General features: G+C 39.9%; 1 protein-coding gene across 2 annotated transcripts; it reads left to right on the forward strand.

Annotated features, from left to right (window-relative positions):
• The first annotated feature begins 756 nt into the window (after positions 1 to 756).
• gfpt1 (glutamine--fructose-6-phosphate transaminase 1) lies at positions 757 to 19,408 on the forward strand. 2 transcript variants are annotated; one of them, XM_061728889.1, is made up of 19 exons: positions 757 to 808; positions 2,285 to 2,392; positions 2,718 to 2,825; positions 2,947 to 3,072; positions 3,182 to 3,240; positions 3,317 to 3,475; positions 3,581 to 3,642; positions 3,907 to 3,986; positions 4,074 to 4,182; positions 4,290 to 4,453; positions 7,493 to 7,588; positions 7,933 to 8,030; positions 8,485 to 8,605; positions 8,842 to 8,999; positions 15,592 to 15,706; positions 16,215 to 16,342; positions 16,540 to 16,707; positions 17,133 to 17,294; positions 17,578 to 19,408. In XM_061728889.1, exons 1-19 carry the CDS (start codon positions 802 to 804, stop codon positions 17,620 to 17,622), a joined length of 2,073 nt encoding a protein of 690 aa, XP_061584873.1. In that variant the 5' UTR covers positions 757 to 801; the 3' UTR covers positions 17,623 to 19,408. The 2 variants fall into 2 exon arrangements, with proteins under 2 accessions (XP_061584873.1, XP_061584874.1); XM_061728890.1 differs by having other exon boundaries at positions 3,341 to 3,475.
• Positions 19,409 to 19,531: the final 123 nt, after the last annotated feature.

Consider the following 19,531-nt stretch of genomic DNA (forward strand, 5'->3'; position numbering starts at 1 on the left):
CAGTGTATTGCACAATTATGTTTTCTGACAAGCTCCCTTCTCTGAAGGCAGTTCTTCCTCATGGTATCAGCCATTTCTGATTGAAGAGATTTTTTTTTTTATGTAGAAAAATTTTACTTATTTACCTTATTAGTTTAAAACTTAAGACTTCTTACATGGGCATACAAGGTAAAAACAATATTCACATTTATATAACAGATAAGGTTGCATTTACTGCTGCAATCAGGATAATGGCATTTTTAGATTAGGTTTTATTTTTCTTGTGAAAGCTTTTGGGGAATACAAGAGAACACAGAATTGCAAATGTAATGTTCTTTACTCTTTTAATTGTCTCTGGTACAAAACATTTTAAAGCTGTGGTTGGTGCATTTTAGCTGAGGGATTTTGGACTGAATGTCTACACGCGCAAAGAAGAAAAAACGGCATGGACATATATATAAATAATGATTACGCACAATGAACCTTTTCTATCCTAAATGAATAACTTCTTTGCAGTCGTGTTGGATTTGACAGTCGCAGGAGGTTGTACAAGGCCCCTCCGTTTCCAGGAGTATTGATTCAGGGTGTGCTGAACAGGAATTACCACCTTCCTGCCTCGCTCTGCATCCTGATGCCACGTCAGGGGTGCCGGCATATGCGTGCGTAGGTGCAGCTCGATTGGCAGAGTGCTTGACCAATCAGAAGACGCCACTGAAGACGTCCGTTGTTTCTATTGGCTGAGCGTACTCTGGTGGGCGTGGCATACCGACAGACGTCACCAGCTACGCGAGAGTAGCTGTGTCTGGCAATCGAGCAGTCGACATGTGTGGTGAGTGGGGTTTTTGTTGTTGTTACACTTTTATTATTATCGAATGTAAAATATATAGTTGTTTTACTATAAAGTCTGCAAATCTGCAGCTAAAAGAGCTCTAGTTATAGCCTGCTGGCGTTGATTTTAGCCGGGGTGGCTAAGCTGTCTGGTTAGCGAACATGCTGGTGTTGCTGATGCTGCTCAGCTACAGACACTACTCAGTGTTTCTGATAATAATCACTCTCTTTGTGGTTTTTGAGTCGCCCTTGTGTGTCAAACAGCATTTAGACCTATGAAAGTGTGATTAATAAAATAAATCCTTTTATATTGGTAACGTCAAGAAGATATGCTATTTGCAATGATTTGGTTAATCAAGTAACTTTCCTCGAGTTAAATCTTTTAGTTCCTCTTATTAGTTCATCTTCACGGTTTAGATCGGCTATGACTCGAAATTGTGGTTTGGATTCAATACAAGTCTTAAATGAAAACATATCCAGAGGTTTTCTCTGACAAAATGATAAACTCTCAATTGGCACACGATGCTGTTGCTCAGTCTCAGTCTCACTAGTGACTGACAGCTGGACCAGAAAACCCCTCAGTAATCTATTCTGTTCATATTTGCTCCAGTTAAAGGTTTTTCCCCTGTTAAACTAGTGTCTTAATGAAAGGTTGGTCTTGTGATTCATTTGCTCCCCTGCTGCAGCATTTTTCCCTCCTCGCCCCTCAGTGCCCCCTCCATCGCTGGCTGTTGTGAATGAATGCTCTTTTTATGGGCTGTTTACTCGCTGGAAGCATGAATTTAGCTGCCAGTGTGTAACTGACTGTATCTCGTGCTCCATTCCTGCCATGTATGGTGTCACACTTCTGTGTGTGTGTGTATCTTAGTTTTTGGACAGTTAGTAACTGGTTATGATGACAGTCAAACCTTAAAAGTGTCAATAGTGATTTATATGGGCTTGTTGCTGTAGCATTATAGAACACCTAAATAAGTTTTAGGATGATTGGCAGGGACACTTTAGACATCTTAAAATTTGATACACAGATTCAAAGCTGAAGGAAGTCAGATTAGATCTCTTATATTGTTACCATTACAGTCGCACCCTTGTTGTTTCCATTGTCTCGCTCCCACTAACTCTCCTTGTAAGAGTAGTTTGTCATGTTTTACTCCTCAGCTTTTCACACTGACTCCTAGAAAAGTACAGGCCACCATCATCCAGTATCCCACTCACAGGAAACAATCAAATTACCTTTTTGGTTTCAGTAGACACCTAATCAGTTAATGTCACTTTAAGACATTAATTCTCACAATGAATGTATATTTAGTTTTTCTGAAGCCTGCTGAATATTTTATTACTGATCTCCCCCTCAACATTTTATTGTTGAGATAAGTGCTAAACGGTTTGTATAAGAAGTTAACCAAATAATCTTATTGAGATACAAAGTATTTAAATAAAAGCACATGTATGTGTTTTTTGTTTGTTTCCTCTTTCTAAGGAATCTTTGCTTATCTCAACTACCATGTGCCAAGGACTCGGCGTGAAATCCTTGAGATCCTTCTCAAAGGTCTGCGACGTCTGGAATACAGAGGCTACGACTCCGCTGGTGAGAAAGAAGGGGGAGCCTCATTCTTTTGAATCAGCCCTTTTTTTTTTATTCGCACCTATACACTTCTCAAGATCGCATGTGAAAGTGTCAAGATACTAATCCTACCAAATGCCCCTAATGTGTCATCAACACGAGGGGTTGTGTAATAGAGAGGCACAACCCCTCTGCATGCATGAATGTGTGAAATGTAAAGTGGTTTCAGATGTCAGCAATACTAGAAAAGTACCTTTAAAATACATTCTGTTGTCATGTATATACTTCACTGTTCACACCTGCTGTTTAGCATATATTCTCAAGTTATTTCTAACTTTAATCTCTAAAGGTGTGGGAATTGATGGAGGGAACAGCAAAGACTGGGATTCAAAAAAAAAATCTATTCAACTAATCAAGCAGCGTGGAAAAGTGAAAGCTCTTGATGAAGAAATCAACAGTAAGATGCCATTTAACTTGCTCACTTTTCACAAATAAATCCTTTAAGATATGTTGATGTGTAGTATTGTTTTTCTGTATCATATTTGGAATGCTAAAATGGGTTGTATTTGACCTTTTAGAACAGCATGATATTGACTTGGATGTGGAGTTTGATGTGCACCTGGGCATCGCTCACACCCGCTGGGCGACCCATGGCGTGCCAAGCCCAGTCAACAGTCATCCTCACAGATCTGACAAGACCAACGGTTAGTTCTGTTTAACATGCTTAAAATTCTAAGCAGCTCAGCATGTTTTTGAGCTATTTGCCGTCATCCAAATCTCTGAAAGTTTATGACAATTTTTCCGGTTTTACAGAGTTCATTGTGATTCACAATGGAATCATCACCAACTACAAAGATCTGCGGAAGTTCTTGGTGAGGAATTGTTAAGTTGTTTTTTTTTGTCTTCAAATTGTTGGAAACATCATTTTATCATCTGATACGTAAACAGCTCTTACTTACTCGAACTCCGCAGGAGAGCAAAGGCTACGAGTTTGAGTCAGAGACTGACACAGAGACCATCGCCAAGCTAGTGAAGTACATGTACGATAATCGAGAAAGTGATGACATCAGTTTCGCCACATTGGTTGAGCGTGTGACTCAGCAGCTGGTAAGGACATGCCGGTGCACACCAGTAGCTGTAATAGGTGGTAATAAACAAAAAAAAAAGCTTCTGTGTTTTGTTTTTTTCTTTCTTTTTTCTTTCACCTTCCAGGAGGGAGCATTTGCGCTGGTCTTCAAGAGTGTCCACTTTCCTGGAGAAGCCGTTGGAACAAGGTATGGTCAAACCGATGTGGTCAAAGTGTTATTGTTAGGTGATTTAAAGTATTTTTGCCTTATATCAAAACAAACATTCCCAAATTAGTCTTTTTAAATGTATACAGACAGAAGATTACATAATACTGTGCAAGATTTGATGAAGTTAATTGTTCTTTGCTGCATATAAAGATGCAGCAAATGCATCTGGTAATGTACAAAGATGCAGTAAAATAGTAATTTAAGTTGGATTATAACATATTTGTTTTTTTTTTTGTTTTGCAGGAGGGGAAGTCCTTTACTGATTGGAGTGCGCAGTGATCACAAGCTGTCCACTGATCACATCCCTGTTCTCTACCGCTCATGTAGCTACACGTTTCTGTTTCTAAACAGACTTATTCTCATTTCATTGGAGTGAGTGGGACTGAGGCCGTGTTACTTTACCTTCCCAGCTGCCAAAGACAAGAAGAGCTGCGGTGCTCTACCCAGAACAGACCAGGACACCTGTCTGTTCCCCGTGGATGAGAAAGCCGTGGAGTACTACTTTGCCTCTGATGCAAGGTAAAAGGATACCGATGTCTGTCTCAGGCACGGAAGCTGTTCCCCAGTTCACTTGGATACAAGTTGTTTAATGTGGATTGTGATTAATGCCCTTCCTATAACTTCAGTGCCGTGATTGAACATACAAACCGGGTGATCTTCCTAGAGGACGACGATGTGGCTGCCGTGACGGATGGTCGGCTGTCCATCCACAGGATAAGGCGCAGAGCTGGAGACTACCCGGGTCGGGCCATCCAGACTCTGCAGATGGAATTGCAGCAGATCATGAAGGGTGAGTGAAGGGTTGGCCTCTTGTGCTTGCATTTTCTCCTCACTGTTTATTACTGCTACTTATAGATTCAAATAAATCATTCATTCACTGCCTTGTAATTCGGATGAAAACCCTGTTATTAGACTGTTTAAGTAGTAATGGGTATTGGCTGCTAAAAGGGTTCAGCTGGTTTTAACACCATCCCCTGAAGCTATCTGTGTTATCTTCCAAGAAGTCACAACCCTGCTGCTTCTGGATCTTTTCACCCTCACATTCTTCTCCTGTGCCCTAGTTGACCTTTTATCTTCTCTCTATCTAGTTGGGACAGGAAGGCTTTTTTTCTTATCTTTTTTTATTTACTCCCTAATGTACTATTCACACTTGACTAAAATTACCTCTGGACCTGCAGTAGCTCTAAAATTGCCCCCCGACATCTGTATTTAGTTCTGCGCATTCACGCTGGACAAGGAGAGTCTGTATCTTTCTTTAATTTACAGACATTGATCCCTGAAGTTACATTGAAACCTTACATTTTATTAAACAATTACTTTTTATTTTACATCAGATTTGAATATCAAGTTAAAAGCAGCTGATCAGACACTAAAGAGTTAGATTTCAGTGACGACATGTCACATTTAGACTAGTGACAAAATCTGAAAATGGCATTTGGTACTTTTTAGTTGCCATGATAACAGTAAATGATGAGTAAAAGTTTTCATCGAAGCCCTAATATATTTATATAGTTAAAAAGTCTAAAGTTTCTAAAAACCTAAAAATAGTTAAAATGTTTTACAAAAAGATCCGGAAACTGTTTTATGTGGGGAAGCTGAAATCATCAAATATTTATGTGTTTTTATTTGTTTAGTTTTTTTTCTAAATATATGGAAAATGAATCGGTAATCAAGAGGGTTGCCCTTTAGAAAGCCTTAAATTTCATTTTCTAAAATAAGGCCTTTAAATGTCTTAATTTGCCTGAAATTTCAATCCAAGGGTCTTCATTTTTTAATCTTAATTTTAGAGGGGAATTTATCCAGTCATCATTAAAAAGTTTCTTACACTTTGAAAAAGAAAAGTGTATTAAATCGTTTTGAGGAGAAATAAATCTGTTTAACAGTTGTTAGACACGCGCTTGCTTGACAACGCCTCAGTCAGTGTTGCCAGGTTGAGCGGGTTTCCGCCCAATTGGGCTGAAAAATATAGGACTGGGAGGGTTGATAAAATTTGGGCTGCTTTTCCTGATTTTTTAAAAATATTTAGGAAATGAACAAAAAACTTGCCTTCATGGCAGAGAAAAGTAGAAACTTACACAATAAACTAATTGATATTTTATTTGCTTTAATCTACTCAATTTAATTGTAGTCTTTGTTTGGAGCCTGAACTGTTTTGGACTATTTGTTTGTGTTGTGAAGCTTCATTTGCTTATGTATTTAAATCTATTACGCATTTGATAATTGACGGTTTTAACATAGAGAATGTATGATTTGGGCTGGTCTTTCATTATTTCGGTGGGTTTTACATCGTGTTTGGGCTGGAACCTGTCAGCCAGATCTGGCAACCTTGACCTCAGCGCTTGTTAGTCTCGAGACACGGCAAGTAAATACGGGTAAATGTAAATTTGGGTTCAAAGTGTGTGACTATTTTTTTGGTCTTACAATTTGTTTGAAAATGGTACTAAAAAGTCTCAAATTTAACTTGGTCAAACCTGTAGACACCCTGATCAAAATAGCTGTAAGTCATTTTCTGGTGAGTTTCTACAGCTCTGAATGAAGCCAAATGTTATTTCAAATCAACAATCAACCTGAGGAGTTTAAGCATCTTGGTGTCTTGTTCAAGAGTGATTGGAGAATGGAGGGGGTCGTTGATATGCAGATCAGTGCAGCATCTAATGCCGACTCTGTACTGTTCTGTTGTGAGAAGAGAATCCCAGAGGCAAAAGCCAAGAGGCGAGATTCTCCGTTTAACAGTCGACCTATCTTCCCACCCTCAACTACAGGCACAAACTGGGCAGCGACTGAAAGAATACAATCACAGGTAAAAGAGGCTGAAATGAGTTTCGTCTGCAGGATGGCCGGACTCTCTTAGACACGGGGGAACGAAGGTCTGCCGTTGGAGCGAGACTCGCAGTGGAGTCGCTGCTCCTCCATATTGAGAGGAGCCAGCTTAGGTGGTTGGGACATCTGGTTAGGATGCCTCCTGGACTTCCTGGGGAGGTGTTTCACGCATGTCCAACTAGGAGGAGGCAGACCCAGAACATGCTGAAAAGGTTTTATCTATTGGCTGGGTTGGGACGCCTCAGTATTCACCCTGAAGGGCTAGAGGGGGTGGCTGGGAAGAGGGAGGCCCAAACTAAGCAGAGGTTAGGTTATTTTTAAAAGGGTATCATGTCTGAGTCTGGTCACATAACATGGATGTAAATACTCTTAGAGCTGTAACACTTTAACCCCATAGTCTGATCCAGCACGATGAAAACTGTCTCAGCACATCAAAACTTAATCAGTTAAGTCAGATTTTAAGACTTCCAATTGTCTCTTTTTCCTCCATTTCCCCTGCTGTCCGTCCAGCAGAGGGCAGAAAGAAATCCACGCTGGCTTCATTCAACATTCCTTTGTGGTCCAGTCATTATTCAGCTTCTCTCCTCCTTCTTATTCTCTGGATCCTTTTTGCTGAATAACCTAATGTGCATGACCCAAATAGCTGCCAGAAGCTGAAAAGCTATTACATTTGTGATTGTTAAAGTTTGTTTTTTGATGTCTCATTTGGGCTGGAGAAGGGTCTGTGGCTTAAATGTGCATAAAGTAACAAAAAAGACAGATTTCCCCAGATTTCAAGAGAATCTATAATAATTATTAGGGCAACTGTGTACCTCTTGCTCCTCTTTTTTTATTATGTTTAGTGTGCGTGTCAGAAAGACCTTTCTAATGTGACTTCATGTAGACTCACACTTTGTAAAAAGTATCTTGCTTTGTTGCTCCAGAGGCCAATACCTTTTCTTTTTTTCTTCTTTTTCTTTCTTTAACTTGTCTTGGAAATGTTCCCTGATATCTGATCCTCACCTCACAGGCAACTACAGCTCCTTCATGCAGAAGGAGATCTTTGAGCAGCCGGAGTCTGTGGTAAATACCATGAGAGGGAGAGTCAACTTTGATAACAACACAGGTTAGAACCATCTTACTATTTTTGCCAGCGGAAGATTGATCCAATGAGTCATTCCGCATCCTCTTAACTAGAACTACCAAGGTTTTTATAGTCACTAAATGTTTGAAGGGTTCTAGTTACAGTAAATGAAATGTAGTTTTTAGTGTGACATCTCGTTATATTTCAGGGTAGAAAGTCTCATAAGGACATGTCTTATCCGTGCCCACATGCTGCTCTATTTCATAATGAAGTAATAATGAAGAATAATTTCCATTCCAACAATTTATGAGGTCATTGTGACTTTTTAAATGAGCTGCAAGATAATGGGGTAAGAAGATTGATTGTTTGATGGGTTTGTTTTCCAGTGACACTGGGTGGCCTCAAGGATCATATCAAAGAAATCCAGAGGTGTCGGCGACTTATCCTTATTGCCTGTGGTACCAGCTACCATGCTGGAGTAGCAGTGAGTAGTTCCAAACCAGCCACCTTTTCTTCTTTGGTGCTAATTTTGATCACATAAGTCTGAATACCTCACGTATCCGCTAAATACCTCACGTATCTTTGCACATGTAAATATTATCAATTTTCTTTGTGTTAACTATTTTTTCTCTTGTACATTGCTAATTTTTCTACATTTTATATTGCTCTTTTTTATTATTTAGCTATTTATTGGTTATTTCTATTTTAATGTTTTTGTATAAACTGTTGAGCGTGTGTGTGTTTGGCTGCTGCACGATTGAATTTCTCCTCTGGGAGATCAATAAAGTCTTCTATTCTATTCTATTGTACCGAATCCGTCAGACTAAGGAAATTCAATGTCCGTATTGTAAATACAGGCATGAGGTTTATGATCTGGCGCTTGCTCGACTGGCTCGTTTTAACTGAATGACAATGAGATGTGCTCTGTCGCTTTCCAGACCCGTCAGGTTCTGGAGGAACTGACTGAGCTGCCCGTCATGGTGGAGCTGGCCAGTGACTTCCTGGACAGGAACACGCCAGTCTTCAGAGACGATGTGTGCTTCTTCATCAGCCAGTCAGGTGTGGACACCAGTGCTATCTGGACTTTCTCAACTCCCTTTATGCTCGTCTTCCCACTCAGATTAACCTCTTTGGCTCTTCTTTGTGGTCAATTGTTACAATGGGAATCATTTATTTATTTTTTAACCTGTCTGTGTGAGAGAGATAATAAATTACTGTGCCTTGTGGGTTATCTGGGTTTTTAGATTTGCAAACACAGTTTCCTAACAGATTGATAAGTTTTGCCTACCCTGCAGGGGAGACTGCTGACACCCTCATGGCCCTGCGCTACTGTAAGGAGAGAGGGGCTCTGACTGTGGGCGTCACCAACACAGTGGGCAGCTCTATCTCCAGAGAAACTGACTGTGGAGTCCACATTAACGCTGGGCCAGAGATTGGAGTAGCCAGCACTAAGGTAAACCATGACAACCACAGCGCTGACCATCTCTCTGAGACAGAGGAACTTTTGCTTTTGTAGACTAAAAGTTTTAACACTTCCACGTATGGAAGTAGGCGGTCCAGTTTCTCCCAAAGTGAGACTGATCAATGCATCTGAAGTATCTCAGCTTTTTCTTTGAGACCAAGTACAGATAAAAATCCATGATTATGTAAGGCCCTGTTTACAAGTTGCAAAAAACGGTGGCGTTTTCATGCGTTTTGGCCGTTCGTTTACACGAAAACGAAGCTCAAACTCATCAAAAACAATCATTTCTGAAAACTCCGGCCAAAGTGGAGATTTGCAAAAACTCCGTCTTCAAGTTTGCTTGTAAACGGAAGGAAACAGACATTTAGGCTTCAGAACGTCACATTATACCACAGAAACTTCACCACACTGCAAAAACTCAAAATCTTAACAAGAATATTTGTCTTATTTCTAGTTAAAATGTTTCATTTTTAGTGGAAAAAAATCTCATTACACTTAAAACAAGACTCATCACTGGAAAAAATTGAAAATTTAGTTGAAATAGCTGAAAATTGTCAAATAACAAGTTATTTATCTGGTGATGACTCTTGTTTTAAGTGTAATGAGATTTTTTTGACTAAAAATTAGACATTTTAACTAGAAATAAGACAAATATTCCTGGTAAGATTTTGAGTTTTTGCAGTGCAGCGTCATGTGTGCGACCTGTGTTTACAATTTGTTTGGCCACCGTCAATATTATCTTGTATTTTACCTGTTTTATATTCTAAAGTCACACTTAAATGTAACTCCACTTCTCTGTCACTCCAAACGAAAGACTCTCGTTCATCTTGGAAGTAACTGGAAGTTACACGTGTCATTTGTTGACGTTTTTTTTTCCAGGATTCTGATTGGCTAGCATGACTTTATGCTTCTCGTTACACTGCCCCCTGCAGGTTTGGCTGCTCATAGCACCTTAACAGCATATTTATGCGGGTTCGTGTAAATTATGGTATTTTTCAAAACGTAGAGGGGGAAATATCCGTTTTTGTAAATACCCGGCTATGTGTAAACGTGGCCTTAGAAGGTGATTTTTAGCTGAGCACAATACAGAGCAAAGTAGGCAGCCCTTTTCAAACTTTACTCTCTCGTTTTGTTGTTGGCCAGAGAGCGCTTTTATGATGTGTATGAAGTGTTTGTGTAGCCAGCAAATTAAACCCATCTTTGCCTTGTCAAAGGGGAAGAAAAAAATCTCTGGGCAAACATAATGAGAAGAGTGAGATGAATTAAATGCTACCTAAGATATTTTAAGATATTTAGATCATTTATTTAGGTAGATATTTTGCGGCGCAGTATCAGGCCAGCAGAGATCATTTTAGATGCTTCCCGTGCCCTGAATGCATTAAGTGACGGGAGCATTATTTGATAGGATGTTACTGGACTATCAAATTATGCTACCCCTGAAATATTGATTTAAAAGGGATAATATGGGATGTTGAGTATTTGATCCTTCAAAATACACTACCCATGACATGAATTACATTACACTTTGTGTACATTATACGATAAAGAGAAGAAAAAAAACAATTCTACCGCTTTATTTGATATTCATTCAGTCATTGGCCTTTATTTAATCAGGCAGGTCATTAAGAACACATTCTTATTTACAATGACGGCCTGGCAGGTGACAAGGACCACTTGGGGGGAAAGGAAGTGGTTTAGGGAGTAAAACACAGTAAAATTGTAGCTCTACAAAGGTAGACAACCATTAGATAGCATTTTTTGGTAGGGTAGCCAAAATCGACAGATAGACGCTATCGGTTTATGCAGCGGTAGCATTTTTCGACGAAGCAGCAGAACTCGACAGAACACCGGCTCGTTCTGCGCCCAGAGCTTCGCCACCGAGCTCGGCGGCCCGAGAGACCGACCTGCCGAGGTGTTTGCGCCCCAATTGAACATTTAGACCAGACGATTTTTTTAGTTTTGTTTTGTTTTTTCAGGTCCGGGGCTTTTGGAAAAACATTCGGGGCTTGAGCCCAAGTAGCCACTCCCTAGATCCGCCTCGGGGCCACGCCCATTAATGCAAACCATTGAATATCCAATTTTTCGCCAGGCCTGGCTTGCGTGCAAAATTTGGTGACTTTTGGGGCACGTTTAGGGGGGCAAAAAGGCCCTCATTTCGTCGGAAAAACATTTCCTACAGATACAATAGGGCCTTCGCTCTGTAAGTGCTCGGGCCCTAATTAATAATTAATCAATAGCCATTATTTATTTCATAAAACACACCAAAATTAGTCCTCTGCTTTTAACCTATCACTAGTTACACTAGGAGCAGTGGGCTGGCACTTCCAGCACAGTATAGCGCCACGGAGGAGTTGGACAGTTAAGGACCTACAGGAGGTCAACTCTCTGGTTCTCCAGACCCAAGTCCACCTCTGGAACCACTAGGCTACCGCTCCTCCTTGATAAGCGTGACACATGTGTGGATCTTTTCAGCTTTGAGAAACTCCTGAGTAGCACATGGCTGCATTACGCTTTCAACAGTGGAATCCTCCTCCGTCTCCATCTTCTTGAGTCAGTCAGTGACGGTGGGATCTGGCACGTCTTGACCTTAGAGTTCACAATCTCTTTGGAAGTTGTTCTGGGATCTTTGGTTACCATTAGTATTGTCGACCTCTTGCTGTAGTCATCAGTATTCCTCGTGTGTCCAAGGAGGTTGGCTTCAACCTCTTGGACCCTAAACTTCTGAATTAAGTTTACAGTTGTAGTCACAGGAACATCAAGCTGATTGGAGATGGTCTTACTCTACCTTTACCATGATTGTCTATAATTTTCTTTCTGACCTCCTCAGACAACTCTCTCCTTTGACTTCCTGTGGTCCATGTTCAGTGTGGTGACCACCACGATACCAAACAGCAGAGTGATGACTTTATAATGACCCTTTAAATAGTCTGTCTGACCGACTGCAGACACTTATGATGTTCATTACAGGACTTTAGTTTAACATTTCACTGTGGTCACATTTTTTTAAGGCTTTTCAAGGTTTACCAATAAATTTGTCTCGGCCAGATTCATCAGCTGTTTTTTTTTTTTTTTTTTTTTTAATGATTCTGTTAAACTATGATTCAAAAACAACACATGATTTTCATTAATCCATTTTCAGTAAATCATTTTTTCATTAGTACTTTTGTCAGTTTCCAGTTATTTCAGTGACTATAGTGTGTGTGTGTTTTGTTTTTGTTTTTTTCCTTTCCTTAAGGGACGCGTAATAGCACATTCGTGCACGGTTGTCTGCTCTGCTGCGCCTCAGACAGCGTTTCATTGAGGGCAGGAAGGATGTTTACAAAATGCTGTTCAGAAAACATACGCACACACGCAATATTGGCCTATCTTCCAACTTTTATTTTATTACAAACTGCTCGAGTGCTTTGTTCAGGTTATTTGAAAATAATGTCTTCACGCTCCGTATGAAATGGTCTGTAGTTGCAGTAGTAGTTCAGTTGACACGTGACCAAATGTCTTGTTCATTACTGAGGAATCTTTGCCAATACCAGTGGACCAGGCACACTAGTTGATGGCCACTTGGCCAGTGAGGGAAACTTACTAGTAAAAACTTGGAGCCAAAGAGAGTTGTTTTCATTGCCGTTGTCAATTTACTGAAACTTTTTTTTTCTTTTTTTTTTTATCCATGACAGTTTTGGCATTTCCCTTGAATCATACTGTACCACAGAAATTAGGGCATGGAAAAAAAAGTCTTTATTTTGAGTAAACTGATACTTTTGATGCTCAGCTTGAGTTAAATGTCTACTACTTTGTTGCATCACGTCACCAATGATCTTAATGCCCACCGACACTGAATAAAACCCAGATGAAAACTATTGTGTGATCCTGCCTTTTGGAGACTGACATCGTGGTATTATCATCTCCTCTTGTGTAAAGCTTGGACAGTTTTTCTTTATTTTTTATTTTTTTTCCGTTAGATAAAGGATTTTCCAGCTGGAAACTCAGATCGGGGAAATCAAATTCCCAGCTCCAGCTAGTGATCGCAGGGAAAGAGAGTGTAGCAGGTCCTTCTCCGCTCCAGGCTTTTGGCTTGGCTCAGTGGCTCTTGTGCTGCTCCAAAGCCCCAGCGCACGCCTCAGAGACGCCATCATTTACGGCTTGGCTGTCTGGGCTACACACCCACACCCACCTTCACCAAACACTGCACATTTATAACCCAGCTCATCAGATCATTGGAGAACATGCATCATCACACCCAACGGCTGAGCGGCTGCAGAATCGTCTGCCTGGTCTCAGTTCTCCCTGTTTAATGCCTAATGCTTGAAAGAAATATTTTCCTATTGTTTTATGCAAGATTCATGTTAATACGTCAAAATACTTTGATGGTGACAGTGTTTGGAAAAGGTCCACTGTATGAATTACATATCCTGGATCTCATGGGAACGTGCAGGGTAACAGTATTTTTCCTTGTTCACAGCTGTTGCAGTTTACAGTAGATGTCTTCATGCCTCAGCTGTCTTAGTTGTGTTTGAGGGTGCTCGTATGATATGTGCAGTGCAATAGTTGGTAACATGAAAGTAGAAGAAGACCACAGTTTATAATATGGCTTGAATGTGTTGTTATATCTGCACTGACAGTAAGGACTGTCAAGAGTTCTGAGGGATTGTGGTTCGAGTGCTGTCTGGGGGATAAAAAAAAACATTATAAAGGTTTAACTGTATGGAGCCAAATCAGGGCCAAAAGTTTTGCTAATTTGAAAATAAAATTTGAACCTGAAATTTTTTTTTTACAGTTTCAGTTTTATTTTTTTCAGTATCAGATCTTTTTTTCAGTTTCAAATCTTTTTATTTCAGTTTCAAATCTTTTTTTCAGTTACAAATCTTTTTTTTTCAGTTTCACGTCTTTTTTTTTCAGTTTCACATCTTTTTTTTTCAGTTTCACTTCTTTTTTTTTCAGTTACAAATTTTTTTTTCAGGTTCAGACTTTTGGCCCGGATCTGGCGTGGGGGGCGTGGCATCAACTGAGAGGGGTGTGGAATCATGAGTGACAGCAGAACAGAGAAGGCGGGGGACGTTCTTCAGTCACGTTGCCTTCAGGAAACGTAGGTTGCAGAAGTTATCAATAGAAGTATGATTCAACACTGTATATACACCATATTCACGTGATTGGCAGTGGAAAAAACTGATATTAGTGACACATTTCTGTTTAAAAAGCTGTTTTAGACCGTACTTGGTAGTATGTGGAAGTGGGAAATGTCAAACTTAGTATAGTTTATTGCTTTTATACTGCGATTGGTGCCAAGTACGGTCTAAAACAGCCTTTCAAACAGAAATGTGTCACTAATATCAGTTTTTTCCACCGTACTTGGCACCAATCGCAGTATAAAAACAATAAACTATGCCAGACTGTACAGTTCAACAGCCACACTTTAAAGTTTGACATTTCCCACTTCCACATACTACCAAGTACGGTCTAAAACAGCTTTTTAAACAGAAATGTGTCACTAATATCAGTTTTTTCCACTGCCAATCACGTGAATATGGTGTATATACAGTGTTGAATCATACTTCTATTGATAACTTCTGCAACCTACGTTTCCTGAAGGCAACGTGACTGAAGAACGTCCCCCGCCTTCTCTGTTCTGCTGTCACTCATGATGCCACGCCCCTCTCAGTTGATGCCACGCCCCCCACGCCAGATCCGGGCCAAAAGTCTGAACCTGAAAAAAAAATTTGTAACTGAAAAAAAAAGAAGTGAAACTGAAAAAAAAAGATGTGAAACTGAAAAAAAAAAGACGTGAAACTGAAAAAAAAAGATTTGTAACTGAAAAAAAGATTTGAAACTGAAATAAAAAGATTTGAAACTGAAAAAAAGATCTGATACTGAAAAAAATAAAACTGAAACTGTAAAAAAAAAATTTCAGGTTCAAATTTTATTTTCAAATTAGCAAAACTTTTGGCCCTGATTTGGCTCCATATAACTGCTGCTTTCTTGGCCCTACACATTGGCATTTCTTAGTCCTGGGGGTCCTGTGAATTGACTTGACTCAAACGATGATTAAATCTACCAAACGGGCATGGAAGGCCTCCAGATGTGCTCAGGGATGAAGCAACAGAAAGTGGGCGGTAACACACATTGAGTCTTGGATGTGTGTGAGTGTATGAGTCGTGACATTTCCAGAATGAGCGTGCTCTTTAATGTGATGTTCTGTGCTCAGCCAAGTTTTCCAGGATGAGCAGCTTTAAATTGACTGAGCGCAGCCACTGGCATGTTAAAGCTGCTTGGCACCAATACCCACTTCTTCCATTTGTTCTGGGCATGATTATTAGCAGAGACAAATGGCACTGTCTGGTGCTACAAGTTGGGTTCAGTGTGGTGCTGCAAAACAAGAAAATCCTCATTTATTGTAGTGATGAGGTCATAACAAACAATCTTTCCCTGTCCATGACTGTTCATGAGTCCGTTAGCATACGTCACTGATTAGCACTTCTCTTTATAAATCAGTGAAAACTAAAAGCATTGATGTGAAAAGATGCTTCAAGATGCGTCTACACCTGTCAGTATAATTAATAACCATTTTCTCCCCCTTTTTTTTACACTGCAGGCCTACACCAGTCAGTTCGTGGCCCTGATCATGTTTGCACTCTTGATGTGCGATGACAGGATTTCCATGCAGCCCAGACGGCGTGAGATAATCCAGGGCCTGAGAATACTTCCAGGTAAATCAAGCCACGAGTATTCTGGTCCAGCCAGGGAAATACCGGTATCATGTGAGGATAAAATGCACAAAGATGGAAGGTCGACTGTCAGATCAGAAATGTAGAATTTTTTTTTTTCTCATTTATTTTTTCCTACAAAAGCCTTGGAAGAGAAAAGCTAGGAGGAGAGAGAGGGATCAGATGAGCATTGACATAAGGAGGGGGTGGGGCAGAGGGAGTTCTGGCTGTAGTCTTTCAACTCCGAGCCGTTGCATGCTTCCCTGGATCTAAAGCATATGATGGCGTGCGTCTAGTGGAAAACTAACAAGGAATGTCTGTCCCTTCTGTCAGTCCTTGCCCCACTTTCTAATCTAATTAAGCTCTGTACATTATCTGATGCAAGAAGTATGTAGCAATATACTTGGTTCATAATTATGCATAGTATTTTTGAAGTTTTGTTGTTCAAAACAAGCTTTCTTTAGAGAAAAATAAACCACACACACTTAAACTGGATGTTTTGTTGTGTTAGATCTGATTAAGGAGGTCCTCAGTTTGGATGATGAAATCCAGAAGTTGGCAACGGAGCTGTACCAGCAAAAGAGTGTGCTGATCATGGGCAGAGGCTATCATTACTCTACCTGCCTGGAGGGAGCGCTGGTAAGGGAATACACACTCGTTTTCAAACGGCTTCATCACATTTTCTTTTTTGTTTCCAAAAGGTCTTTTAGAAGTGAAAATTGTCGAAGAAAAGTGCTGGAAACATTTTAGTAATTGTGTTTGTGTTTGTTAACTGCGCATTGGCATGTATGTTCTGATGCTTTCATTACCTTGTGTATATTTATCTTTTTATGTAGAAAATCAAGGAAATCACGTACATGCACTCAGAGGGCATCCTGGCCGGAGAGCTGAAACACGGCCCGCTGGCCCTGGTGGATAAAGTCATGCCTGTCATCATGGTCATCATGAGAGACCACACCTACATCAAATGTCAGAATGCCCTGCAGCAAGTTGTGGCCCGCCAAGTAAGATGTGACATGTTGTTTTCAGTCAGAAATGAACTCTTTCTTGCTGTACAAATTTAAATTTGATGTGAATTTGCATGAGGTTTCCCCCTTTTTATTTAAAGTGGTGTCACTCTGATTCAGAAAATATGGAGCTGAAAACTAAAGTTGTCTAATTTCAAGCAACCTGAGCGTTTTTTTTTCTTCTGACAAGTCACACTTTGAATATTCCATTATTTTCAGTCCTCTGTGTGCTGCACTTTTGAACTCTCGCCTCCGTCAATAAAAGGGGGCTGGGTCAGCATGACATCAGTGTTGTGGATAATCTGTAACAGGCGTAGGTTTAAAAGATATAAGAATTAACCAGAGATTTAGAAAAAAAAAAAAAAAGTAAGCTTTTTTGCAACTTACTTTCAGTTGAGATTTAAGGCTTTTGTCATTTACAGGGACGCCCCATTGTGATCTGTGACAAAGATGACCATGAGACCATCAAAAACTCCTGTCGCACCATCAAAGTGCCTCACGGTGTGGACTGCCTGCAGGGCATCCTGAGTGTCATCCCTCTGCAGCTGCTGTCCTTCCACCTGGCCGTTCTCAGAGGTTACGACGTAAGTGCCGTCCCTCCAGACTCAGCAGAAAAATGTTTTCCAGTTGACACTTCACTTCCCTACTTGTTCAGAAGTAAACATACCATGTTTATGCAGATTAAGGCTCCCGAATCACACACACAGTTTGTAGTGGATAAAACTTTGGTAAATTCCATGTGAAAATGAGACGGCAGTATTAAGTCGGCAGCCAAAGCTCCTCCCCTGCTTGTTGCTTTTTATCGTTTTATCTTTTCATAACTCCAGTGTGTCAAGTTGTGAGTGACCTTGTTTTGCTAAACTTCAGGTGGACTGTCCAAGAAACCTGGCCAAGTCTGTGACAGTAGAGTAGACTGCATCATTCATCGCCTGACAGCAAAAACCTGACAGACACATTCAAACACTGACATCAAAGGGAGCATCTGTATGAAGGAGAGAAGACAATGTCCTGTTGGAGAGTCCCATGTTGTTTCTCTTTTTTCATGCAATCTTTTAGTCAAGACTTGTGTATATGACTGTTGCATATAACCTGTATCTCAATGTTAAATTTGTGTGAAACCTCTGGCATGATTGTTGCTATCATTAGTGAAGTTTAGTCCCGTGGTGGCAGGGACTGGGAAGGCATGTTCATTGTTCACTGTATTTTGCTGTGGTTGTTTTTCTTGTCTTTTTTTTTAAAGGTTCATGAAACCTGTAGCAGCCTATAGTGACAATATGGGTTTATGTACGTTCCCAATCAATCAAAACGTGTGAGCAAACCCTCGTTGCTTAGTTATGCTGATTAGTCAGCTGATGTTAAAGCTGCTGACTGATTGAAGTTAGGATTTAATGACCTCACTAGCTCATTTTCTCCTTTAGTGCAATGATTTGTAAGTTAGTTTGGAATATTTTTTTTCTATGGCAGCTAATAATTTAAAGTTTTGTTTACTCCACAGTTAAAGTAAACCACACTCTGAATCATTCCAAGCCACAGGTCATCCCTTCTTCATAATTGTAGTGCAGTTTTCCAGTTTTGACTCTGTTCCAATCTTGGACTGTCTTCTGAGGAAATGCAGCTTGCTGGGGGAAATGTGGTCATAGAGAAACTCTTGTGAATACACTACTGTGTATAATCTACTCCATACCCTCTGAAGTATAAATGTCTTTGTATATAGACATAGTGATCACAAATTCCAGTCTTGGTACGTTCAGAAATTATTTATTAATTTACTGAATTCATCTGGTGATGTTACGCTCTCTGTGCAATCTAATTTTTATTTTTGTCCACATTTTTATTTCTGTCTTCTAACTGGAATTACAAACTGAAATTACTGAAATGATGAAAAAGTTACTAACGTGAAGTAGAAGTTGCACTCATCTTCCGGCCTTCACCCTGCCACCACGACTGCTGCCACGGCAATACCTGGGACCATTTCTAGCTTTTTGTTATATTTTCTCTTTTTTTGTTTTTAATGGTTTTTATAATGAACATGTTATTCTTTCTCTTGAAAAGTGAATGTTACTGTCATTTCAAATGTCAAATCAAAAATCTCGGTTGTGATTTTTGGCATTTGTAAACCAAAACATGTGTATGTGTGTCATTGTTTCTTGTAGCCAAACAGTACGGATACGGGCGGACTTCCATGTCTGCAAACATTTTAAGGCTGAGGAGAGAGGTTTTGACAGTTACATGGCCCATATGTTACACTGCTGTGTTTGCAGAAGTAGAAAGTGAGATGCCTTTTGTGTGTCTGTGCCTTTTTTGCTAAGAAAAAGAAAGACACATTTCAGCCAAACAATGAAGTAGGCGCTGTTTCCTTAAAGAAAAGTTCATAGCATGTTTGAAGATATTTATCTCGCTTTTGCATCACAACATTTACCTTCGATTTATTCGCATTTCTGTTCTCTCGAAAATATTAAACTGCTTCAGAGCCAGGGAAATGCATTAAAATAGGATAGTCTTGTTACAGGTACTTTTGAAATTCAAATATTTTAGATTTTTCTTTTTTTTTTTTTTTTTTTTTTGTTCCTCCTCTCCTTTTCAACTGGATTTATTGAGAATACTGCACCGAATCCTAGCACCATCTGTTAGTAACCACTGGGCCAGTGGGACAGCATTTCTTAGTGTAACTGATGCAATAAAGTGTCAATTACTTCTCTTTTGAAGTGTTGAAGATTATTCGTGAGAGAGTGCTGCAAATGACGTCGCACAGAGTCTGAAATTTACACAGCTGTCAGCATTACACTGATAAGCAAATACTTCACATTTTTATCCGAACAAA

This window comes from Cololabis saira, chromosome 9, assembly GCF_033807715.1.
Source record: "Cololabis saira isolate AMF1-May2022 chromosome 9, fColSai1.1, whole genome shotgun sequence".
NCBI classification, from domain to species: Eukaryota; Metazoa; Chordata; class Actinopteri; order Beloniformes; family Belonidae; genus Cololabis; species Cololabis saira.

Coding starts and splice junctions, on each gene's coding strand:
- gfpt1 (XM_061728889.1), top strand. Junction 16,708..17,132: donor AGCAAGTTGTGGCCCGCCAA/GTAAGATGTGAC, acceptor TGTCATTTACAG/GGACGCCCCATTGTGATCTG. Junction 17,295..17,577: donor CCGTTCTCAGAGGTTACGAC/GTAAGTGCCGTC, acceptor GCTAAACTTCAG/GTGGACTGTCCAAGAAACCT.